This window comes from Phlebotomus papatasi, chromosome 1 (assembly GCF_024763615.1).
Source record: "Phlebotomus papatasi isolate M1 chromosome 1, Ppap_2.1, whole genome shotgun sequence".
NCBI lineage: Eukaryota > Metazoa > Arthropoda > Insecta > Diptera > Psychodidae > Phlebotomus > Phlebotomus papatasi.
The window spans coordinates 3,786,542-3,811,568 of NC_077222.1; the positions used below are offsets into that span (position 1 = coordinate 3,786,542).

Below are 25,027 nucleotides of genomic sequence, written 5' to 3' on the forward strand. Positions count from 1 at the left end.
GTGAGACAAGACATTGATAAGAAACAATTGTCGAATTATTCACTACCATTGGAGATTAGCTAAATTGAAAAGTCGTGTCAATATCTTTAAATACCACTCCAATAATCCACGGGTATTCAGTTGGCCAGCAAATTTTGGGCCAGAAACAAGTGGAAAGTACTATCTAAGATTTAGCAATAGCCTGTAAGTATCTCAAAAGTGCTAGTGAATTTGTGATCACAGCAGATTCCTTGGGAAATATTGTGAAATTCAGTGGATTGTACTGTGTTACATTTTGCAAAGTTTTTAACATTCAAGGAAAATTCTTCTTAGTTTAGCTTTAATATTCTTCGATCCTTGAGCAAAAAGTAATTTAGATCACGGTCAATTGGATTTATTGATGATACATATAACGCTAGATAAAACTTTGCAAAAATGAAGATGTATCGTTCTTTCTTGATTAGATTATTGATCATTTTGCTATATCTAGTAAATTAGTAATTAATTTAGTAAATCAAGGATTACATTATTGGTTTTCTAGACTACTGATCTACTAATCTACTGATACACAATATTACCTAAATAGATTCCCTGGATCTAGTAATATAGCCAGATAGCAAACTGAAGTAAAGTTGTTACCAAGTAATCAAGGCATTACTTAAGTTTACGGGAAGGCTTTCTCCGAGAAATATAGCTTTCCCACATTCCTATAATAAATCTGCCCTATCTATCGTGTGTTTTAATGGCTGATCTTAAGTTACAAAAGTCAATGGACAAAATGGTCCAACTTTCGCCACGAAATGCGACCCATATCTTCGAATAAGTATTGTGCAAAGGTAACAACTTTTCCTCCGGCACCAACCCCAAAAGTATGTAAGAAGGGTATTAGAGCATAAAACATACATTATTTAAGAAATGTGATGATTTTTTTACAAAATTCCTTTTTGTACAATAAAAGTTTATCTTGTGTTGGTCGTTTCAAAGAATAATTTGTAAAGGAGAGCCCAAGGAAGATTTTTCTAAAACAAGCCATTTTTTTCTTCATTTTTATTGCAATTTTCTAGATCTTTCTAATAAGTCTTTGAACATCTTTCAAGTTCATAAAAAAGGATTGTATGTAGGGAAATGTTTCCTGTGCAGAACAATTCTCCTTGAAAAAGAGTTAAAGCGTCTGAAAGAAAGAAGCGAATGAAAGAAAGCGTCGTTCTAAAAGATACCGTGATTCACCGTGAAAGTTCAACTGAAAGCTGTTGGTAAAATTCTTTTGCTAACGGTAACTTTTCAACCTTATGATCTTCAGTAATCCTAGCTCCTTTTTAAAGAGAATATTTTTGTGAAGGATATAAAAGAACGCAGCACTTTAAATGGAATTAAAGGACATTCAAGAATAATTGAGGAAAATCTGGATAAGTACAAGGAAAATGGAGAGATAGGGATATGATTTCTTCTAGGAAAAGGTTCCTTGAGTTCTCCTTTAAGAATAGTTCTTTAGCACCAATAACTCTCGATTACGATATACCTTTATTGGGAAAAAGTAAGTCTCGTAAAATAATTCTATCCATTTCTTAAAGACCCTTACTTTGAGACTTTGAGATATCTCGTGATGGACATGATGGACTATCAGTTTCTTCGGGAGATATGTTAAAAAGATATCAAGCACTTCGAAAATACCAGTGGTTTACCATCACACGAAAAATGTCTTCGTTTTGTTGCCCTGTAATGTTCAATGTCTTTAAAACATGATTAGTTTGTATGGAAGCTATCAGATGAAGCAGTCAGAGAGAAAATCTAAAAATATTTATTTAAAGCTTGAGTCATACATCGACTTTGAGCCAAATTTCATTAAGATCAGTAAAGACATTTTCAAGAAATAAATAACCAAAATTGTAAATTTTTTGAAATATATCGTAATTTCCCAATGACTGGCGGTTCTTTTAGACTTAGGTCTTGGTAACTTTTAAGTCATATACTAATACCTACAAAATTGACCTAGTTCCGTCTCTGGCGAAAGGTTGGACCAGCTCTCATACATTTCTGCCAATTGTCCTTTGCCAAATAAAATAGGTCTGATTCATTTAAGAAATATGCGACAAATATGAAGTGTTCGAAGCTTAAAAGCCTTCTCCTATTTAGTATTTGAAAAAAAAAAACAGGAAACAAGTAGATAAATGTGTTAAACGGACCGGTCCGTTTTCAAGGAACAATTTAATAAATGTTTTTCTTTTAAATATATCAAGGGGTAGGATATAGTTATGCCGGTCACGGTCCACTTGAGTACAGACGACGGTGAGATTTCTATTCTGCTATGTCAGGACAAAATTGACCTTCTCGTGAGTGTCGGTGAGGTGGTTTAATCTAAAATTAAAACACTCAAGTTTCCAGAGCTTTCGACATTGTATCGTTAGAACAGTTTCACCAATAACACCAACACGAATAAATCTATCTCTCGACAGAAAATTATTGTCCGAAAATTGTTGATAATTATGATCCTAATTCTAGAGCTCCCAGTTGTTTTCTAAATCTGATGAGTAGAAAATTAAACAAAATAGTGACAATATCTAGGATAATAGACTAACCAAGAAGTAAGTTGAGAAAAACGACCTTAAGAGATAATTTTAAAATGAAAATTTGGTTAAATTTCAAATAAAAATTCCTTCTAACAGCCACTGAAGAAGACACGATACAGTGTCGAAAGTTCTGGAAACTTCAGTGTTTTAATTTAGATTTAAATCATCTCACCGATGCCCACCGGAAGGACAATTTTGTCCTGAAATAGTAGAACATACGGAAGATATTTACTATGACCATAAACATTCCCTTAATCCTTTAAGGACGATTAGAATACCTGTTTTCCACGAAAATCGTGATGCTTATGAGAAGTTAAGAGCGTAGATTATAAAAACAATAGGGGGAAGTGGGGCTACTTTGAGCTGTGGGACTACATTGTTATACGATATTTTCGCATATTACTAATGCAAATTGAATCAAATTGAATTTATTTCATCTCATTCTTGATCTTTCCCACCCCCCATGTGGCCACCGCCGTCTTAGCGTTGATTCCAACCTCCAGGACTAAACGGTAGAAATGTCCTTTCTCTGGTTGTATGTTACGGATTTTACTTTAAATTGGACTTAAACATGATGTAATTTGGATAGGGAAAGCAATTGTGGATCTAAATAAAATAATTGTAAGAACCAGCTTCATTTAGAAATAGGCGAAAAAGTCGTATAACAATTTAGCCTCACAGCTCAAAGTAGCCCCACTTCCTCCTATCGAGCAGCTGATTAAATTATCTTAGCAATCTTGCTCCTTCTTTTTTGACTGGCCTAGCTCCAATGAAATGTAATACATATTGTAAATCAAAAACACACAACCAGAGAAGGGACATTTCCATCGTTCCATCCTGGAGGTTGGAATCTACGCTGCGACGGCGATAGCCGCATGGGAAGTCGGGAATAATAATTTATTGGAGTATACTAAATTTCCCAATTCTGTGAAATTACTCGGCGAAGTAATCTTTTTTTAGTAGTTCAGTTTACCAAATGAATATATTGCTGTATTATTACAATTAGGAGGATTTTTGTACCGTAAGTGCGCATGACTTTGTCCCCTGCACGTGACTTTGACACCCTCCTGTTCGTAAGCTTTTCTTTACTTTTAGAACTTATGCATGATCTTTACCAATTCCATCTACCATGTCTGAATGAGAACCGCTCTTAAACATTAGAATTAAAGAAAAGCTTACGAACGAGAGAGTGTCAAAATTCACCCGCACTTATACGGGTTTCAGACCTAAGGCTGAGCCAAATAGCTTAACTCCTCTGATTTCTCATCAAGCTTGACTTTTTAGGAAATTAGGATTGGATTATAAGGGCAAATGATTCATTAGATTTTGAAAAATCAATAAAATTGTTTGTTATTAAGATTTTTGAGACCTTTGGGAACTGGGCTAAACCTCCAGTCTGAAGCCGACATTACAGTGCAGTTCTTTATTTCTTTTCTTTAGCAATTAGTAATAGTTACTCTGAGCGGTACTTGGTATAATTCCAAGAAGGCAGTGTACTTATTAAGAGGTGTTAGTCAGTGGACATAGTACCCTGATCCATAATCTTCACCAAAACGAAATAGAAAACGGAAAGATTTCTTACTCCACGCAGAATTAAACCAGAGACCTCTCGCTATCAAAACTAGTGCCTTAAGTTGAAATACTCTAGAGTCCTTTTTAAGGCTTTAGTAACTTCGACGTATTTAGCTCCAGGAATTCTTAAGATCCTAAAAATTGGTACATTGAGATGTTTTTTGAAGATCTTTCACTCAAATATTTGTCCATTAATTACGATGAGATCCCCATTTAAAAGTCGAATAATCGGTTTTATCATTAGAAGCACACTATAGATTATATATTTGCTCATACTGACCGACATTTGCTATCTCATAAGAATGGATGATTGGATGATTCTAAGCACGAGAACGTATTTCCCGCCAAAGCTCTCATACTCGTGTATACTTAAAAAGCAAATTTTGAATGAGACTTCTTAATGGCACATTCCACTGCAAATATTAAATTCAAATAGTACATAAGACTTAAGAATGATTTTATATCTTGAGTGCCCTATCATTTAAAGTAATCCCCGTACAAACAGTATTTATGTAATTGAAGTCAAGTGATAATTTCACGTCATTCCACCTTAATCAATCAACATCATTCCGAATGATTGTAAATTATCGTCTTATAATTGCAGAGCAAACTTGTTCAATGTCACCAAGAGTGGTAGTACTTTTGGCACTTGTGGTACTTGCCACAGCAACAACACCTTTTGGAGATCGAGATCCTCCAGAAGAGACAATTGAGCCAAAACAAGGTGGAGCAGAGTACCGACTACCGACAAATGTCTTGCCTGACACATACGAAATCACCATAACTCCTTATCTCTACGCTGAGGGAACCAATAGAGAATGGACGTTCGATGGTGAAGTAGCTATTAATTTGCGCGCAAATGTTGATGGAGTTTCAAGTATCGTTCTCCATGCATCGAGTCTTGAAATTGAAACTTCAAGCCTCAGAAGGGGTTCGGTTCCTGGGGAGTTACTCAGTGGCCAGCCAACCTACAACAACGATACGGCAAAGCTAACGTATACAACAACAACACCCCTAATCAGAGACACAGTTTACACCTTGACGATCAGGTACAAAGGTGAGATCCATGGGGACATGAGGGGTTTGTACAGAAGTACTTATCGTGAGAGCGGATTGGAGAAGAGACTAGCCTCCACCCAATTTCAAACGACCTTCGCGAGACGCTTCATGCCTTGCTTCGATGAGCCTAAGTTCAAAGCTGTTGTTACCCTCAGAGTCTTCCGACCATCTAATATGATTGCCTGGTCCAATATGGCAGTAAATAACACTCAGACCGTTGATCAAAGAGAACTGGATACCTTCAATCCAACTCCCAAAGTATCCACCTATCTTCTTGCTCTGATTGTCTCAGAATTCTCTAGTCGTTCAACCCCAGCCTCCCAACAAAATCATTTTGGAGTTATTGCACGTAGAGAAATGTATGACCTTTCTGAGTATGCCTTCACTGTTGGCCAAGACATCCTTGCAAAACTAAGCGATCACCTCGCATATCCATATTACGAATTCATGCCCAAAATGGACATGGCGGCTATTCCTGATTTCTCAGCTGGTGCCATGGAGAATCTTGGACTCTTGACCTACAGAGAGGCAAATCTCCTGTTTAGCGAAACTAAAACCCTATCCATGACCAAACAGAGAATCGCTGCGGTGATTGCTCACGAACAGGCTCACATGTGGTTTGGCGATCTCGTGACCTGCGACTGGTGGAGCTATACCTGGCTCAATGAAGGATTCGCAAGGTACTACCAGTACCATGGAACTGCAATGTCAGAAACAAATTGGGCACTTGAGCATCAGTTTGTCGTGGAACAGCTTCAGGGTGTCTTCCAGTTGGATTCCTCTAATAACACTCATCCTATGACTGACCCAAGTGTCAATACCCCATCAGAAGTTTCAGGAATTTTCGACAATATCTCCTACAACAAGGGAGCAACATTCATTCGAATGATTGAGAAACATCTAGGTACTGACAGACTGAGAAATGCTCTGAGAGCCTATCTCCGTGAAAATGCTTTCGGAACTGCAACACCACCTGATCTGCTACGATCTATTCAGGCTCAAGCTGACACAACCCATCAAATTGACTCTGTCTTCAACACTTGGACTACACAGCCAGGCTACCCAGTAGTCACCGTGAGAATCAATGAAGACCGAACTCAGGCTAGTCTGAGTCAGAAAAGATTCCACAGCTACTCCAGTGAAACAACTGGAAATGAACTCTGGGCAATTCCCATTACTTTTGCCAGTAAGACGCAACATAGCTTGACAGACACAACTACTAGGAATATCATGTCGGCCAGAGAGCTCAATATCACCCTTACAGCTGCCGTCAGTGAATGGGTGATCTTCAATGTCCAGCAAGTTGGGTACTACAGGGTGAATTACGATGAAGAATCTTGGAATATCATTATTCGTGCGCTCAAGGAAACAGCTCATGATGGCATTCACGTCCTAAATCGTGCCCAAATTGTTGATGATTTATTGAACTTAGCAAGGGCTGGTTATGTTCCATATGGTACTACTTTCCAAATGCTGGAATACTTGAAAAACGAGCAGAACTACATTCCATGGTTGTCCGCCTTTAACGGCCTCAATCATTTCCGCCGACGCATTCCCAAGGAACATGAGACACTCTTCGGAGAATACATGATTGACCTCCTGACCAATATCTATACTCACTTGGGCTTCCTCCCCAAGGGTTCTGATGCCTGGATCGACATCTACAATCGTGCAAATGTTCTATCATGGGCCTGCAAATACGGCCATGAGGATTGCCTCACCAATGCCAGAGATCAATTTGCCAGAATGCGTAATGACTCAAACTATGAAATTCCTGTGGACATCCGGCCGACAGTTTACTGTGTTGGGCTCCGCGAAGGAGGACAGGGGGCTTTTGATTTCCTCTGGGCTCGGTACTTGGCTGAAAATGTGGCTACTGAACAGACAATTATTCTCAGTGCCTTGGGATGCACAAATACCGATGCGACTGTAAATGCCCTGATTGACAGGATTCTGAGCGATGCTGTTAGAGATCAGGACAAATCTAGTGCTTTCTCCAATACCTATTCCCACAATGAGGAGAATATTCCACGCGTGTGGAACTACGTCACCCAAAATCATGCCAGAATGCAAGAAGCGTAAGTAATATTTCAAAGTGTTATTCTTACTTACGGCGTTATCACACTTGCACATTAAAATTTTAATGTGATTCACATTAATTGTCGCTTGTGAGCGTCCAAATATGTTATTTGTGTCTTTGAGTCACTTAATATTTGGGGTTTTTCTATTTATTGATAAAGAAGTGGACTTGGCTTGCAAAAATAAGTTTAAATTTACCTAAAGCATAAATATTTTTCACATTAAAAAATTAAAGAGAAAATCGCATTAATTTTTCGCATTAATGCTATAAATCAATTTATATCAAATTTTGCGGGCCAAGTCTACCTTTTTATCAACAAATAGATTAAATTTTGAATATAAAATGATTCAAACTCACAAATTACACATTTGGACTCTCACCAGCGACAATTAATGTGAATCATATTAGAATTTTAAAATACAAATGTGATAACACAGTTAGGATTAGATATGGTTCACAATTGGCCTTTTTTATCCTACTGGGGCAAGTAGTAACAGACATGGGAGAGATTTTATATAGTTGAAATTCTTTACAATCTCATCTTTTCTGGTCCGAGATTATTATTAATCGTATCGGGATATATTTGTTACAATGCAATCATGTTGTCGTATATCCAGTGTTGGAAGAATCTGGCGATCGTAGCCCAGGAACGCGTATAGGACGTTATATCACAGTGAAAATGTATTTTTCTAGACATTCAGATCTTTCAGATCTATGGGCTCAAGAACCAACGGTCTTGCCTATTGCACCACTGAGATCCCCAAGATGAATTTCATTCGAGATGAAATCCGACCTCGTAAGATCGGCAAATTTTGGATTTACATGTTTTGGCACTCATAGATCACGAATGTCTGTCCCAAAAGTCAATTTTCATGGACGTCCCGTCCCGTCCCATCCCGACTGGAGTACAAACGCTTTTGGAGAGAGAACAGAGAGATATCAATAAGAGATTTTCTGAAAAGTTTAAATGTCGACGAGTGGCTAGAAGTAGGTAATAACAGGCCCACTCCGGAAAGCACTCGTGAAATACTACAACCCTTATAACGGGTCCCGGTCAAAATTCCGAAAGCCAAAATCCCGAAAGCCAAAATCCCAAAGGCCAAAATCGCGAAAGTCAAAATCCCGCAAGCCAAAATCTCGAAAGCCAAAATCCCGCTTTCTTAAAAGTGTCATAGCTACTCCCATGATTGCACCCGCGCTTGCTGAAGGCAAAGGGAAATCTTCTGTGTCTTGGGAAATTATTCTAAACATTTTCCTCCATTAATTTCATCCCTTACAAGATTTTGTACATTCGGGATTTTGGCTTTCGGGATTTTGCCTTCGGGATTTTGGCTTTCGGGATTTTGCCTTCGGGATTTTGGCTGCCACCGCTTATAACACCCCAAAGTCATCCGATTTTACCGAAGGACCGATTAATCGAAAAATCGATTTTCCAAAATTCGATATGAAATATTTCGAAAACTAGACAATGCTTTTTGATTAATTTTTAGTATTTTGAAGCTGAGGTCGAGACCTTTCCAACGGTGGGTCGCACTCCTCCTTCGATGTTCCCTGACGAGCTATAATCGAAAATGTCTTGACCGGACCATATTTTCGATGTTTATGAAGCGATTTCGATAAAATTTTAATATAAATATTGTATCTGAAATCGAGATCTTTCTAACGATGGAACCTATCCGTCTCTTCACCAACTCACTGTACCCTTACCCTTACCATATCCAAATTGACCGGACTCTATCTCTATCTAATGGAATCTCTTTTAATGAACTTATTTTTCTTTTGTTGGCCTACTGCACTCAATGTATTTAAGATATAAAATGATCAGTAATAAGCCCAGATAAGGTTATGATAACTAAGATTCTTTACAGGTGATCTTGTTATACGTGCAACTCGGAATTCTCGAATTTTCAATTGTGAGTTGAATTTTGGGAGTAAAGAATCGTGTCGAGCAAATATGCTCGACGCGATTCTTAAGGATTCTCGACGCCTGTAAGGCTTAGCAGCTACCATAATACGGGCTTCAGACCTGAGGCTTAGCCATATGGCTTAACTTCTCTTATTTCTTATCAGTCAAGATTTTTTGGAAAAATATGACTTAGGATTGAATATTATGGATAAATGATCTGGGTAATTCTGGAAAATCAATCAAATCGGTTACTATTTTGAAATTTGAGACCAACGGGAACTGGGCTAAACCTCAGGTCTGAAACCGGCCTAAGTTTATCTGTAGGGGAATTTTGTAACAGTATGACAGTGTCAAATGACAAATTTAAAATTTTTCAAGTGATAAATTCGGAAGAATTAATCAAAAATCCGTCTCATATCAGGTACTAAAAGTTTCATACACCTGCTCGCAATGGCAATTCGATGATCACTGGAATTAGGTGTGATTCTTTCTAATCACGTCTATTGTAATCCTCCGATTTTCTCAAAGTGCTCAGACCGAGATGAAATTTACAGGGTATATGTTTTGAACATCCCTGATGCCGAAAATCATAAGCCGGCAATTTCGGGTCAGGCCGGCCGTCCGTAGTACGCAATATCTCTCGTTTGCAAAGAAATATTTTCATAATTTTTTCTTTAAATACATCTACTCGCACGTACGATGATTTCTGTGCTATTAGTTTTTTAAAAAATCGGTTAGAAATCACGTTTTGTAGTTTATCTCGAAATCTAAGTATGAGAATTTGAAAATTTTATGTTGTATTGTAGGGTGAAAGGAACGTCTATTGACACTTTAAGAACTCGTGTCAGCACCTATTGACACCCTACTCTGTACCATTTGGGATATGAAATTTGAACATCTCTGTTTATAGTAAAAGGTATATTACAGAAAAAAACGTTATATTACTTATATTTTACTAGATACATTAAATAATTTTCAATATTTTGGCAAAAGTGTCAATAGGGGTTCCCTGTCGAACAGACGTTCATCCGACCCTATCCCAGAAAATTTAAACCAACTTAGAAAAAAGAAATTGCGATATTGGTCAACCAGTTATCGAAATATCGAATAATATAATATCGAATTTCGAAATATCGAAATAGTTATCGAAATATGGGGAATCAGTAGCGCAATAGGCAAGACCATTGGCTCTTGGGCGGATCGATTCCCTGGCTCGACTTACTGTTGTGAGTTCGAATCCCTCCCGGTGCAAAGATCTGAATGTCTAATTTAGACAATTTTCATATGTTAATAACGTAATATAATGCACCGCCTAGGCCCAACAACTCCGGGAGCATGGAAGAAGCATCCAGAATGCGGGAAAGGCGCTCCTGGGCGAGTCTATAAACGGACTAGCAGATTTTTCTAACACGGGATATGAACATTGTAAAAATGATTACCTTTGTAATGAATATATCTCGAACCGATTAATAATAATCGAAATATTGCAGTTTAAAGATTTCAATTTTAAGAAAATTTGCTAATAGCATCAGGCGGAAAAAAAGCGGGAGAAGCGGCATCGAACAGGCTGTTCTTATATATAGTGGAAAGTGCTCTCCCTTCGAACATTCATGCCTTCGAATAATTTGAATTTCTTTTGGTTTTCGTAAAAGATTTACACTAAATTATCACTGAATTATGAACAATTGATGATAAGCCAACTAATATTTGATGGAAATGTGTAAGTCTGTAAGGAAAACTTAAAGAAAATTTACATTATTCGAAGGCATGAACGTTCGAAGGGAGAGTACTTTCCCCTATAGCACTTTCTCTCTTCCCTTCTCTCTCTCTCTCTTTACATAGAGAGTCTACAGTCGAAAATTTGTAAGGTGACATACGCAATTCGCGATTCGCGAATTTTTTCGCGGATCTTCACGAAGCGCGATTTTTTCGCGGATTTTCATGGGGCGCGATTTTTTCGCGGATTTTCATGGGGCGCGAACTTTTCGTGGATTTTCGCGGGGCGCGAATTTTTTCGCAGACTTTCGCAGGACACGAATTTTTTTCGCGAATTTTCGCGGGTTGCGAATTTTTTCACGGATTTTCGCAGGTCGCGAGTTTTCGAGGGCCGCGTATTTTTTCGCAGATTTTCGCGGGGCTCGAATTCTTTTTAGTATTTTCGCGTGGTGCGTATTTTTTCGCGGGGTGCATATTTTTTCGCGGATTTTCGCGAGGTGCAAATTTTTTCGGGGTTTCTACGGGGCGCGTATTCTTTCGCGGATTTTCGCGGGGTTCGAATTTTTCGCAGATTTTCACGGCTCGAGAATTTTTTCGCGGGGCGCAATTTTTTCGTAAAATCAGCTAACACTTCGAGTTGCGAAAGACTTTGTAGATGGAAATCTAGAATATTTATTCCTCTTTAGAAGGCACGAAGTCCTGTGTGCAAGGTACACCTCAAATGTGACATATATCGTGTAACGGTCACGAGTTCAACCACTTTCCAGGAGGTGGTAGAGATTACCCATAAACTGAATTTGCAATTAAAGAATCACACTTCTTAAAAGCTCTTACAGACTTACAGCTTCTTTTATCTGACGAAAAGTTTTTTGAAAATTTTATATTATTCATCTTTGTTTTTTTCTCTTCAGTCTTGGTGGATATGGCAGTGTTGCATCCTACATCTCTGGACTTGTAAATCGTTTCCGAACCACCGAAGAGCTTGAGCTCCTTAAGACATTCGTGAACACTCAGGGAAGCAATTTTGGCGGTTCCAGGAGCAGCCTCGAACGTGCAGTAGCCAACTTGGAATATGATCTCTACTGGGACTCCAAGTACATGGATTACATTGTGAAGGGAATTGGAGGAGCTGGTATTCGAACCATTAGTGCCTTCCTTGTGCTCTTTGCTGCAATTTTCACATCATTTTTCCGCTAATTGTGTATTTTTTTTTTAGAGGTTTTCCTCAATAAAAGTATTTTGTAAAATAAAGGATTTAAAGAGAAAATAAAATGAACTGAAAACTCAGTGATATTGTAGACAAAATTTCTGCGATTGGACAAAAGAATCTTTGAAAAGGAGAATTTCTTGTATTGATCAATTGGTGAAGTCATTTCTGGATTTGTCACTGGTCATAGTTTTGTGGTAAGTCATTGGATGAGTTAGAATTCTGATAATGCTCCACCCTTGTTCAGGGAAAGAAAATGTGAGTTATTTTTGGGGCACATCAAGTGATTTATTTCTTGTTTATTCTTTCGGATCTTTTGGACAGATCATGGGGATGTTGTGGCTTTTATTCCTCCTCCTGGGCCATTGTAATGGTTTCAAGGTGGTCAGGTTGAATTTTAAAGTAATTCCTTCGCACTATGAGATCACTGTGACTCCGTATATTTTCAAAGGAGATGGAGGACCAGAATGGACTTTTGACGCTGTAGTTGAGATCACAATGAAGGCAAAATTGCTTGATGTGAGATCAATAACTCTCCATGCCTACAAACTCAATATTACAGGGAGTACTTTGACTTGTGATGACGATAGAAAAAGGAATCTTATTGCTAGACACCCTACATACCAGAATGAGACACAATTGCTGACCTATGAACTGCTGGATGCCCTCGAAAAGGATGTCGAGTGCTTTCTTGAAATTGAGTACTCAGGTTTAATATCGAATGACATGCTAGGACTCTACAGGAGCACCTATTGGGAGGCTGGGAAATTGAAAAGATTGGCAGTGACCCAATTTGAACATTCTTCTGCTCGAAGATTCATGCCATGCTTCGATGAGCCAGAATTCAAAGCAAACTTTACCCTCGTAGTTCGTCGAAGGGAATACATGAGGTCCTGGTCGAATATGCCTCTTGAAAGAACGGACAAAGATCCTTATGCTGACTTCTTCCTTGATACCTTCCATACAACACCGCAAATTTCGCCGTATCACCTTGCCTTTATGGTTTCCGAATATACCAATAGAACCGGTGAAGACAGTATTGGTATGATAACCCGACCAGAAATGCAAGGATACACTGACTACGGGACCAAGGTAGCTGTTAATGCAATAAAGTATTTTAGCGAATACTTTGACTTTCCCTATTCCAAATTCATGCCAAAACTTGATCTTGTTGCACTTCCGGATTTCTCTAAAGGAGCTATGGAAAATCCTGGATTGATAACGTTCAGGGAAGCTTTGAGCCTGTATGTACCCAACAAAGGTAGTTTGGCTCAAAAGGCAAAGATAGCAAGGGTAATATCCCATGAATTAGCTCACAATTGGTTTGGGAATCTTGTAACTTGCATGTTTTGGAGTCACTTGTGGCTCAATGAAGGATTCGCCACATACTTTGAACACAGTCCTATTCCAGGTGTTGAAGAAACAACGCATCTTTCTGCTCAATTCACAATTAATGCGGTCCACAGAGCTCTTCTTGCTGACTCCACAAATACAACATTTCCTCTGGTCAACAAAAAGATTGAGACGCAAAACCACATTGAGAGGATGTTTGGGCCTATATCATATGCCAAAGGAGCATCTGTCATAAGGATGCTAGCTCATCATATTGGAGAGGAAAATATGAAAAGTGCCCTAAGGATGTACATCAAGGATCGACAGTTCAAAACAGCTAGTGATGTGGATTTGTTGCGAATGTTAAGGAAAGTCGCAGTTCGGGAAGATAATATAGACGGAGTATTCTATTCATTTGTCGTAGAACCTGGATATCCCCTAGTGACAGTACGAATGAATGAGACCCGTGACTCCGTTACATTGACACAGAAGAGATATTTTTCCCATGCGGTTTCTTCATCTTGCAAAGATCACCCTCGTGCTTGCTTTTGGGTCATTCCCATTACCTACGTCAGCAAGAACCAATATAGCTTTAACGACACCAAAACCCGCGTAGTTATGCATGACATTGAAGTGACCTTTAATGTCACTCCTGTTCCCAATACCTGGATCATCTTCAATGTCCAGCATATTGGCTACTACCGTGTCAATTACGACTTTGAATCCTGGAATCGGATTATCGACGGTCTCAAAGCACCGGATCACGATGGGATTCACGAGCTAAATCGTGCACAAATAATCGACGATCTAATGAACTTGGCAAAATCAGATCACATCCCCTATTGCACAGCATTTAACATGCTGGAATATCTCAAAACCGAAACGAGTTACATCCCATGGAAAATGGCCATGAAGAACTTTCAATTCATCATCTACAGAACTCCTGCCTACGATACCAAAGCCCTCAGAAAATACGTCCTAGAACTCATTGAGAATATCTACAAAAAACTCCAATTCATGCCAGATCCCTCAGACAACCAACTCGTAAGTTCTCATCGGAGTCTCATATTGAAGATGGCATGCAAATTTGGACTACACGATTGCTTGGTCAAAGCTCGGGAACAATTCAACAAATTTAAAAAGGACGATACCTACGACATTCCCGTAGATATTAGACAAGTGGTCTTCTGTGTAGGCGTACGGGAGGGTGGTAAGGATGCCTTTAATTTCCTGTGGAAGCGGTATAAATTGGAAAATGTCGAAACGGAACAAATCACAATCCTCTCTGCGCTTGCATGCACAAATACTGATGCAACTGTAAGGGACTTCCTTGACAAGATCTTCTCATCCGATGTTCGGGAAAACATGAAGCTCAAGACTTTTACTATGCTTGCCACGCAAAATCCAGCAAATTATATACGATTGTGGGACTACGTGAAAAATAACCTCGATGAAATGAGCTTAAAGTAAGTAAACCTTACTGAAAAGTTAATAGAACTGTCAATAGGGGAAAGTACTCTCCCTTCGAACGTTCATGCCTTCGAATAATGTGAATATTCTTTTAGTTTTCCTAAGAAACTTACACATTTCTATTAAATATTAGTTGGCTTATCATCAATTGTCGATAATTCCGTGATAATTTTATGTAAATCTATTATGAAAAACAAAATAAATTCACATTATTCGAAGGCATAAACGTTCGAAGGGAGAGCACTTTCCCCTACACTGGGAGAAATCCGAGAAAGTTAAAATAACATTCCGGAAATGTTAATTTTACCCTGCGTTATTGATCCGAAATCGGTGTAAATATTACGCTTTTTAGGTGTATTTTGGGTTAAAGTTACCCTTTTTCATGTTAATTTTACATCTCTTTAAGGATAAAATTAACATGGAAAAGGGTAACTTTAACCCAAAATACACCTAAAAAGCGTAATATTTACACCGATTTCGGATCAATACTGCAAATGTTTCATAAGAATTTCGGTTCGACAGAATGTAGCAGGAAATAGACGGAGACACTGAACCTGTCTTGATTTTCACAATTTCGTTTCGAGGATGGATGTCCTCTTCATTAGGTATCGAATATGGCAGGGAAAATCACGTACAGGTGGGAGTTGTTACACTGCACTTGAACTTTGATCACAAATTGATCCGTGATGTTCACCATTCGACTGGCCGACACATTCTGTGTTGAATAAAATTGTGAAAATCAAGAAAGGTTCAGTGTCTCCGTCTATTTCCTGCTCAATACTGCAGGGTAAAATTGTTGTTAATTTTACCCTTAAAAAGGTGTAAAATTAACATTAAAAAATGTTGATATATTTTTACACGTAAAAAGTGTTAAAGTTATGAGGAAAAAAAGTTAATCGCACCCTCCTTTTTTCTCAGTGTAATTGGATTAGTAGGGTAAAATGAGATAATTTGGAACCATTTACAATTTGGGATACTTGAGATTTTCTCACAGTTGCAGATGAGCAGAGAAAACAAAGACCGCAAAATACAAGAAAAATACTAGAAAAAAGAACAGATATCTTCCTTTTGAATCTCTAAAATATTGAGAAAATCTCAAATGTTCAAATTGTAAATGCTTCCAAATTACCTCATGATACCCTAGTTAGAAAAACATTCAAACATGATCAGTTATAACTCCGGCACATCTTTTAGATCAGGAAAATTTCATGAAGTCGAAATTCGGGTCCCTTTCTTGCACTAAGAGGAACACGACAAAGTCAAAATAATATTCCGGAAAAGTTGATTTTACCTGCAGTATTGATCCGAAATCGATGTAAATATTACCGTTTTTAGGTGTATTTTGGGTTAAAGTTACCCTTTTTCATGTCAATATTATCCTTGAAAAGGTGTAAAATGAACATTAAAAAATGTTGATATATTTTTACACCTAAAAAGTGTTAATTTTATGAGGAAAAAAAGTTACTCGCAGCCTTTTTTTTCTCAGGGTTCTCACGCGCTTTGCATATGCCTATCTAATTCTTTCGCATTCTTCCTCTTCTTCTTTTGAACATCACAACAAATTCGATTTATCTCAATTGAATTTGAAGTGCGAAAGAATGAGCTAGAGATATGCAAATCTTTTGAGAAAGGCGCCCAAATTTTGATTCCATGAAATTTTACCAATCTAAAAGATGTTCCGGGGCCATTAAAAACGATTTTGGTCAGTAGCGCTGGCATACCTTTTAGATCAAGAAAATTTCATGAAATCGAAATTCACATCCCTTTCATTCTCAAATGTTTTGTACATGTCTATCTCATTCTTTCGCATTACAAATTTGATTGAGCTACATTGAATTTATTGTGATGTTTGAGAGAAGAAGAAGAGTGCGAAAGAACGAGTTGAACTTAAGAAAACCGTGTGAGAAAGAAAGGGATTGAAATTTCGACTTCATGAAATTTTCCTGGTCTAAAAGGTGTGCCGAAACCATTAAAAACGATTTTAGTCAGTAATCGAAATTCACATCCTTCTCAAATTCTTTGCATAAATCTATTCCACTCTTTTGCACTCTGCTTCTTCTTTTGAACATCACACCAAATTAAATTTAGTTCAGTCCCATTTTGTGACCGAAAGAGTGAGATAGATTTATGCAAATCTTTTGAGAAAGAAAGGGATGCGAATTTTGATTTCATGGAATTATATCAAGCTAAAAGGTGTGCCGAAGGCATTACAGACCAAAATCAATTTGTTACTGATCAAAATTGAATTCACACAACAAATTACTTTGTATTGGTGACCAGAATTTATTATACAGGCAAAATTGTTTCTGAACAAAATTAATTTTATTTTTGACTGACCCGAACAGTGTTTTCTACAGATCAAAATTTAGCTTTTACTGACTGAATCATTACGGATTCAAAGATTTACTTCACTGACTAAAATGGTGACCAATATTGATCTTTTTCCTGATTAAAATAATTTTTTTATTACGGATAAAAATTGATTTGTGTTGATTTAATTTTTACTGACAAACTATTGCTGATCAAAATTTATATCTTCTACGTATCAAATTAATTAAATTTATTTTCATAACTTTAACAATTTTCGGGTGTAAAAATATATCAATATATTATAATGTTAATTTTACACCTTTTTAAGGGTAAAATTAACATGAAAAAGGGTACCTTTATCCCCTAATACACCTAAAATGCGTAATATTTACACTGATTTCGGATCAATACTGCAGGGTAAAATTAACATTTCCGGAATGTTATTTTGACTTTTTCGGATTTCTCTCACTCAGTGTAGGTACTAAAAACCGGTAAATACAGCTTTGCCTAAATTGCAGGCGCGAAAGATATTAAATTTGGAAAATTAAGCTTTTTTGTGTAAGATAGACAATTTTTCTGTACTCACAATTTTCCTCCGATAGGCTGAGCAATGGATACCAGGATGTAGCCCAGTACTTTGTCGTAGTTGTTAACCAAATGAAGACGAGAAAGGAACGTAGTAACTTCCAACGATTTATCAATGATCAAATCGAAAAATTTGACATTTACTTCATGGAACTCGTGACGGCTGAACAAAAATTGGGAGAGGTGCTTGATTGGGATGAAGAACACATGCCGAAAATTGTGAAAATTATGAAGTATTCATGCAATAAGAACATTGCTGGAAGACTAGCTGCCAGGACAATTTCGATAATTCTCTCAATTGCTGTTATGGTCATTCAATGGTAGAGTAAAATAATTAATCTTTGCTATTGTATCATGTGAAATTTATTGAATGAAGACAACAAACTCTATAACATTGACATTGTTCGTTTGCAACACGAGATTTTGTTTTTTTTTTTTTACTTAAGTACGACACACTTCTATCCTTGGGCACAGTCTTTGGAGAGTTGAATTAGCATCAGGAGAGCTTCTAGCTTGTTGTAACATTTTCCAACCATTCGGTGATCACGTCGAAATTCCTCTCCATCCATGCGATATTGGCTTCGGTCTTTTCAATTGCCTGCCTCACCGTTCGCCCAGAATCCTTCAGATGAACATCAGCAAATCTCTTCAACTCATCCAGTTCATAACGGGTATTCAGGCGTCTTGTGCCATACTTGAGGATCGAGTTCAAATTCGACATTGTAGATCCCAAGCTAAAAGAATTAAAATAAAATAAAAGGAAAAATCCTGTGATTGATCAGGATTAGTCAAGAGAAAATTGAGAACTTCGTGCAAATTCGGTTTGAACATTTGAAGTTAAATCTGGCTGAAAAAGAAGTATTACTTGGACATAACATCATTCTAAATATTTTTTCTAATTGAAAGAAAAGAGAAAGAGGACTTAGGTTTCCGGAAAATTGGTTTTGCTCTATTTTTTGATTATTCATTGTTCGATTTCTTTTTACAGAATATGTTGACTTTTTCATTGATCAAAATCAATTTTTGTCAATGAATTCTGATCAAAATTTATGTCTTCTTGGCCGAAATCAATTTTCTGTTACTGATCAAGATTTATTTCTTTCTGGCCAAAATCGATTTTCTTATTAATCAAAATTGAATTCTTTCAAAGAAAAATTGATTTTTGTAACTGACCGAAATTGAGTTATTTCTCAGAAAGATCAATTTTTTTGTTACTGATCAAAAATGAATTCCATCTGAGCAAAATCGATTTTTTGTCAATGATTAAAAATGAATTCCTTCTGACCAAAATATCTCTTTTGTTAATGATCAAAACTGGAATCTTTTTGGTAAAATCTGATTTTTTGTTACTAATCAAAATTGAATTCTTTCTGAGCAAAATCGATTGTTTGTTACTAATCAAAAATGAATTCCTTCTGACCAAATATCTCTTTTCTAAATGATCAAAATTGAATTCTTTTTGAAAAACTCCGATTTTTTTACTGATCAAAAATTTATTCTTTTGACCGAAATCAATTTTTTGTTATTAATCAAAAATGAATTCCTTCTAGGCAAAATCGATTTTTGTCAATGATTAAAAATGAATTCCTTCTGACCAAAATCGATTTTTTGTTACTGATCAAAAATGAATTCTTTCTGACCAAAATTGATTTTTGTAACTGACCGAAATTGAATTATTTCTCAGCAAAATCGATTTTTTATTACTGACCAAAAATTAATTCCTTATGAGCAAAATCGATTTTTTGTCAATGATTAAAAATTAATTTCTTCTGACCAAAATCGCTCCTTTCTAAATGATCAAAATTGAATTCTTTTTTGGTAAACTCCGATTTTTAGTTACTAATCAAAATTGAGTTCTTTATGACCATAATCAATTTTTTGTAACTGATCAAAATTGTATTCTTTTTGACCGAAATCATTTTTTTGTTATTGATCAAAAATGAATTCCTTCTGGAGAAAATCGATTTTTTGTTACTAATCAAAATTGAATTCTTTCTGACCAAAATTGATTTTTCTAACTGGCCGAAATTAAGTTATATCTCAGCATGATTGATTTTTTGTTACTGATCAAAAATGAATTCCTTCTGACCAAAATCTCTCTTTTCTAAATGATCAAAATTGAATTCTTCTTGGTAAAATCCGATTTTTTCTTACTAATTAAAATTGAATTCTTTCTGGACAAAAATCGATTTTTTGTTATTGATCAAAATTGTATTCTTTTTGACCGAAATCAATTTTTTGTTATTGATCAAAAATGAATTCCTTTTGGGCAAAATCGATTTTTTGTTACTAACCAAAATTGAAGTCTTTCTGGCCAAAATCGCTCTTTTCTAATTGACCAAAATTGAATTCTTTCTGACCATAATCTATTTTTTGTAACAGATCAAAATTTAATTACTTCTGACCAAAGTCGATGTTTTGTTGTTACTGATCAAAAATGAATTCCTTCTGGGCAAAATCAATTTTTTGTTACGAACCACAATCGAATTCCTTCGGGCCAAAATCTATTTTTACTTATTGATCAAAATTCAATTCCTTTGTGACTACAATCCATTTTTGTGACTAACCAAAACTGAATTGTTTCCAACTAAATTCTCTTTTTGTAACTGTGCAAAATTGAATTCTTTTTGACAAAATTCAATTTTTCATTTCTAATCAAGATTAAATTCTTTCTGACGAAAATCAATTTTTCATTACTAACCAAAATTAAAGTCTTTCTGGCCAAAATCAATTTTTGTCAATGATTAAAAATTAATTTCTTCTGACCAAAATCGCTCCTTTCTAAATGATCAAAATTGAATTCTTTTTTGGTAAACTCCGATTTTTAGTTACTAATCAAAATTGAGTTCTTTATGACCATAATCAATTTTTTGTAACTGATCAAAATTGTATTCTTTTTGACCGAAATCATTTTTTTGTTATTGATCAAAAATGAATTCCTTCTGGAGAAAATCGATTTTTTGTTACTAATCAAAATTGAATTCTTTCTGACCAAAATTGATTTTTCTAACTGGCCGAAATTAAGTTATATCTCAGCATGATTGATTTTTTGTTACTGATCAAAAATGAATTCCTTCTGACCAAAATCTCTCTTTTCTAAATGATCAAAATTGAATTCTTTTTGGTAAACTCCGATTTTTAGTTACTAATCAAAATTGAATTCTTTCTGACCATAATCTATGTTTTGTTACGGATCAAAATTGTATTCTTTTTGACCGAAATCAGTTTTTTGTTACTGATCAAAAATGAATTCCTTCTAGGCAAAATCGATTTTTTGTTACTAACCAAAATTGAAGTCTTTCTGGCCAAAATCACTCTTTCCTAACTGACCAAAATTAAATTCTTTCTGACCATAATCTATATTTTGTAACAGATCAAAATTTAATTACTTCTGACCAAAGTCGATTTTTTGTTGTTACTGATCAAAAATGAATTCCTTCTGGGCAAAATCAATTTTTTGTTACGAACCACAATCGAATTCCTTCGGGCCAAAATCTATTTTTACTTATTGATCAAAATTCAATTCCTTTGTGACTACAATCCATTTTTGTGACTAACCAAAACTGAATTGTTTCCAACTAAATTCTCTTTTTGTAACTGTGCAAAATTGAATTCTTTTTGACAAAATTCAATTTTTCATTTCTAATCAAGATTAAATTCTTTCTGACGAAAATCAATTTTTCATTACTAACCAAAATTAAAGTCTTTCTGGCCAAAATCAATTTTTGTAACTGACCGATATTAAATTTGTTTCTAACCAAAATCATATTTTTGATGCTGATCAAAATTAAATTCCTTCTGATCGAAATTGATTATTTGTAACTTACCGAAAACGAATTCTTTTATAATTAATTGATTTTATAACTGGTTGAAGTTAAGTTCTTTCTCAGGAAAATTATTTTTTCATTGCTGGCCAAAATTGAATTCTTCCTTAAAAGATTATTTTTGAAATTGATCAAAATTTAATTCTTTCTGACGAAAATCCAATTTTTTGTTACTAACTAAAATTGAATTCTTCTGACCAAAATCCACTTTTTGTTGAGATCCAAAATTAAATTATTTCTGATCAAAATCCATTTTTGTAAGTGATCAAAATTAAATTTTTACTGATCAAGAAATTTTTTCTGAAAGAAGCTTACGAGAATTTTAAACGAAAATTGCGCAGTTTCTTTCAAAAAATCTGTAAAAAATTGCTAAACCGATTTTGATTATTTTAATGAAGACGTGGAATTTCTTGAGCGATTCCCTGAAAGCTCATGCAAGGCTTTGTAGTTTTTTTTGAAGAAAAATTGTTGAAAATCTTCTCCAAAGTCCTCAAAAAAACCTATTTAAAATTTTTGGTAGTAGGGGAAAGTACTCTCCCTTCGAACGTTCATGCCTTCGAATAATGTGAATATTCTTTTAGTTTTCCTAAGAAACTTACACATTTCTATTAAATATTAGTTGGCTTATCATCAATTGTCGATAATTCCGTGATAATTTAATGTAAATCTATTATGAAAAACAAAATAAATTCACATTATTCGAAGGCATAAACGTTCGAAGGGAGAGCACTTTCCCCTATATTTTTCGCAAATTTTCTTTTAAAAATTCCATAAAAGACTTTTTAAGACAGTAAAGGGGATTTTCTAATTAATTTAATTAATCGGGCTCCTGCAAAAAAATATCCCAGTTCATTTTTTTTATGAGACTTACTATTCTTTGATGTGTTCCCAATTGCTTCGCATGTATTTGAAGACAATGGTCTGCCCAATGTCACTGGAAGAAACAGCCCCAAATACCCTGAACACATCTTGCTTCCGGATTCCGTAGGCGTCAGAGAGTGATCGATCCAGGTACCGGATAAGTATCCATGGCTCTCGGCTGCATCCGAGAGCTGTGAGCAGAATTTCCTTCTCACTGGCCACTCTGGTCTTCCGGAAGCGTTCCCAGGCAAAGTCCCAGATCCTCAGATCACCGTGTTTAATTGCCGTGCAGTAGATGAGATTTTTGAGATTGGGCGACACTGTGTTCTGAACATCGGGATTTGCCTCGTGAATCCACATACTGAATTTCTGGACACTCATGTCCACGCAATCACTGTACCCGAGGCTGCAGGCAAATTGCAGAATATCCACGCGTTTGTACACTGTCAGCATGGAACTCCCGGGAACGTCCTCAAAGCCCACTTCGTTGTAGACTTTTTCCAGGAGGGAGATGCAGTACCGCCGGAAGGTGTCGTATTGTCCTGTTTTTTGCAGCATGGAATCGATGAAAGTCAGGCCACCGAGGGCACTTTTCCAAGGCACATAGTCGGTTTCGTGGCGAAGATACCGGGTGACATCGAGTGCAATCACATAGTCGAGATACCCACCGCGCGCCAAATTCAACGCATCGTCGATGAGTTGCGCGCGATTTGACGGTGCAATCGAGTGGTACATTTTGGGATTATTAAGTTCATTGACGATTTTGTGCCAATTTTCTTCGCCGTAATTAACCCGATAGTACCCACTCTGCTGCACATTGACAATTATCCAGTCGCTAGGGTCAATCTTTACCCCTTCCAGAACAATACTCTTCTCTCCGCGCAACCAATGCGTGGGAGTAGTATTCTGAAAATTCAATTGAGATTTGGTGGTAAAAGTCACAGGAATCCACCAGATTGGACTCTTGTCCTCCTCAACCGTTTGATTTATAATGAAAAATCTCTGCTGATGGAGCTCAATGGCTCCACTAGCATAATCCCTGGCCACTGTGATCAGTGGAAAGCCCGTTTGGAGCGTCCAAGTGTCCATAATCTCCTTGACACTCATTTCTCCGTCGAAAACTCCACTTTTTCGAGCTTCGTCCGTCAAATAGCCCCAGAGATCATCCTGAGTAGCTGAATCAAAAATCATAGTCTTCAAATATGTATTGAGACCCCGTCTGAAGACTTCAGACGTGAGAAAATGATCCATCATCCGGATAATTGATGCTCCCTTCCCATAAGAAATCCTATCGAAAATATCATTTATCTCATCCGGATTGGCAACTTCCACGGAAATCGGATGGGACGACGACAAAGCGTCCAGTGCAAAAACATTCTGCAATTCTCCCACAACAAATAAATCCATAGACATCCACGATGGCTCTACAGCATCCACTCCTAAATATTCCATATAACTGGCAAAACCTTCAAACAGAAATCTCAATTGAAAATCCCTAAAGGAAAAAAAACCCGAACAGTGAATAAATTACCCTCATTGAGCCAAAGATCATTCCACCATTTGATAGTCACAAGATTCCCAAACCATTGATGAGAGATTTCATGTGCAATCACCGTTGCTACTCTCTGTTTATTGCTTATGGCCGATATTCCTTCCTCATAGAGCATTGCAGTCTCTCGATAAGTGATCAAACCGAAATTCTCCATTGCTCCTGAAATCAATCGCCAAGCAAACAACCGGAAAATTACCTTCAAATACCTCAAAAAAACAAGCAAATTAATTCTTGCAATTGAAGAGAATCACAATAAAAAGTTCCTAAGAGTGTTTTATTCTCAAAATAAACTTTAGCGTAAAAATCAGCATAAAGCCGCATTCCGCAAATTGTTTTGAATTAAACTAACGACTAATTTGCATGAAGAGTAAAGGGTGATAAGCAGTGATGGGTTTAATACATTACATCTGAATTTTTACAGAAGATTCTAAAAGGTAATTTATGAAATCAAATTCAAGTATGATCCCGTAAGGTATATGCCGCATGTAAAAGTTACAAATGGTTATGAAGCATAAAGAGCTTTAAGGGGGTTTCCTGAATTACAAGGTCAAATAATTCTACATTTTTTATTCCTTAAAAAAATCAATGTAGATGGCACCGCTATAGTGTTCACTTGTTAGCAAAAATTTGCAAAAGTTTGCATATTTTTCGATTGATTTAAAGTTGAACTGCAAAATCAATTAATTTTAACTGATCGAGCTCCAAGAGAGAGCAGTTTCCACAAACGATTTTTTTTCTAGGTGTAATTCTTACATTCAACTTCTCAGCATCCATCACCAAACGGTGAGAGATATTGAATTCAGGTTTTCGATAACCCCCCCTTCTCTTAAAGTTAATATTTCCTAACAAACTAACTCAATTTTGGATATGTTTTGGAGCGGTGGCAGCCAAAATCCCGAAAGCCAAAATCCCGAATTTTTAAAATCCTGAAAGGGATGAAATTATATTGAGGATAATATGTAGAATAATTTCCCAAGACACAGAAAATTTCCCTTTGCCTCCAGAAA

The 25,027-nt window shown here is 36.3% G+C and overlaps 3 protein-coding genes across 3 annotated transcripts in view; 2 read left to right on the plus strand and 1 right to left on the minus strand.

The window, feature by feature from the left end:
• LOC129798773 (uncharacterized) overlaps window positions 1-25,027 on the minus strand; it is a 51,782-nt gene that overhangs the window by 6,010 nt on the left and 20,745 nt on the right. The window contains exons 6-15 of the mRNA XM_055842114.1: window positions 24,000-24,179; window positions 22,479-23,934; window positions 18,297-18,517; window positions 18,036-18,084; window positions 17,785-17,946; window positions 11,851-12,047; window positions 6,660-6,838; window positions 6,163-6,569; window positions 5,790-5,877; window positions 5,629-5,695 (exon numbers count right to left, since the gene is read on the minus strand). Coding sequence (XP_055698089.1) covers window positions 5,629-5,695; window positions 5,790-5,877; window positions 6,163-6,569; window positions 6,660-6,838; window positions 11,851-12,047; window positions 17,785-17,946; window positions 18,036-18,084; window positions 18,297-18,517; window positions 22,479-23,934; window positions 24,000-24,179 — 3,006 coding nt within the window. The remainder of the gene's footprint in view (window positions 1-5,628; window positions 5,696-5,789; window positions 5,878-6,162; window positions 6,570-6,659; window positions 6,839-11,850; window positions 12,048-17,784; window positions 17,947-18,035; window positions 18,085-18,296; window positions 18,518-22,478; window positions 23,935-23,999; window positions 24,180-25,027) is intronic.
• On the plus strand, window positions 109-12,166 carry LOC129798498 (membrane alanyl aminopeptidase-like). Its single transcript, XM_055841675.1, has 3 exons — window positions 109-183; window positions 4,723-7,255; window positions 11,791-12,166. Exons 2-3 carry the CDS (start codon window positions 4,737-4,739, stop codon window positions 12,074-12,076), a joined length of 2,805 nt encoding a protein of 934 aa, XP_055697650.1. The 5' UTR covers window positions 109-183; window positions 4,723-4,736; the 3' UTR covers window positions 12,077-12,166.
• LOC129798499 (membrane alanyl aminopeptidase-like) lies at window positions 12,142-18,200 on the plus strand. The gene is made up of 3 exons (XM_055841676.1): window positions 12,142-12,283; window positions 12,411-14,884; window positions 17,801-18,200. The coding sequence occupies exons 2-3, from the start codon at window positions 12,414-12,416 to the stop codon at window positions 18,105-18,107; spliced, it is 2,778 nt and encodes a 925-aa protein (XP_055697651.1). The 5' UTR covers window positions 12,142-12,283; window positions 12,411-12,413; the 3' UTR covers window positions 18,108-18,200.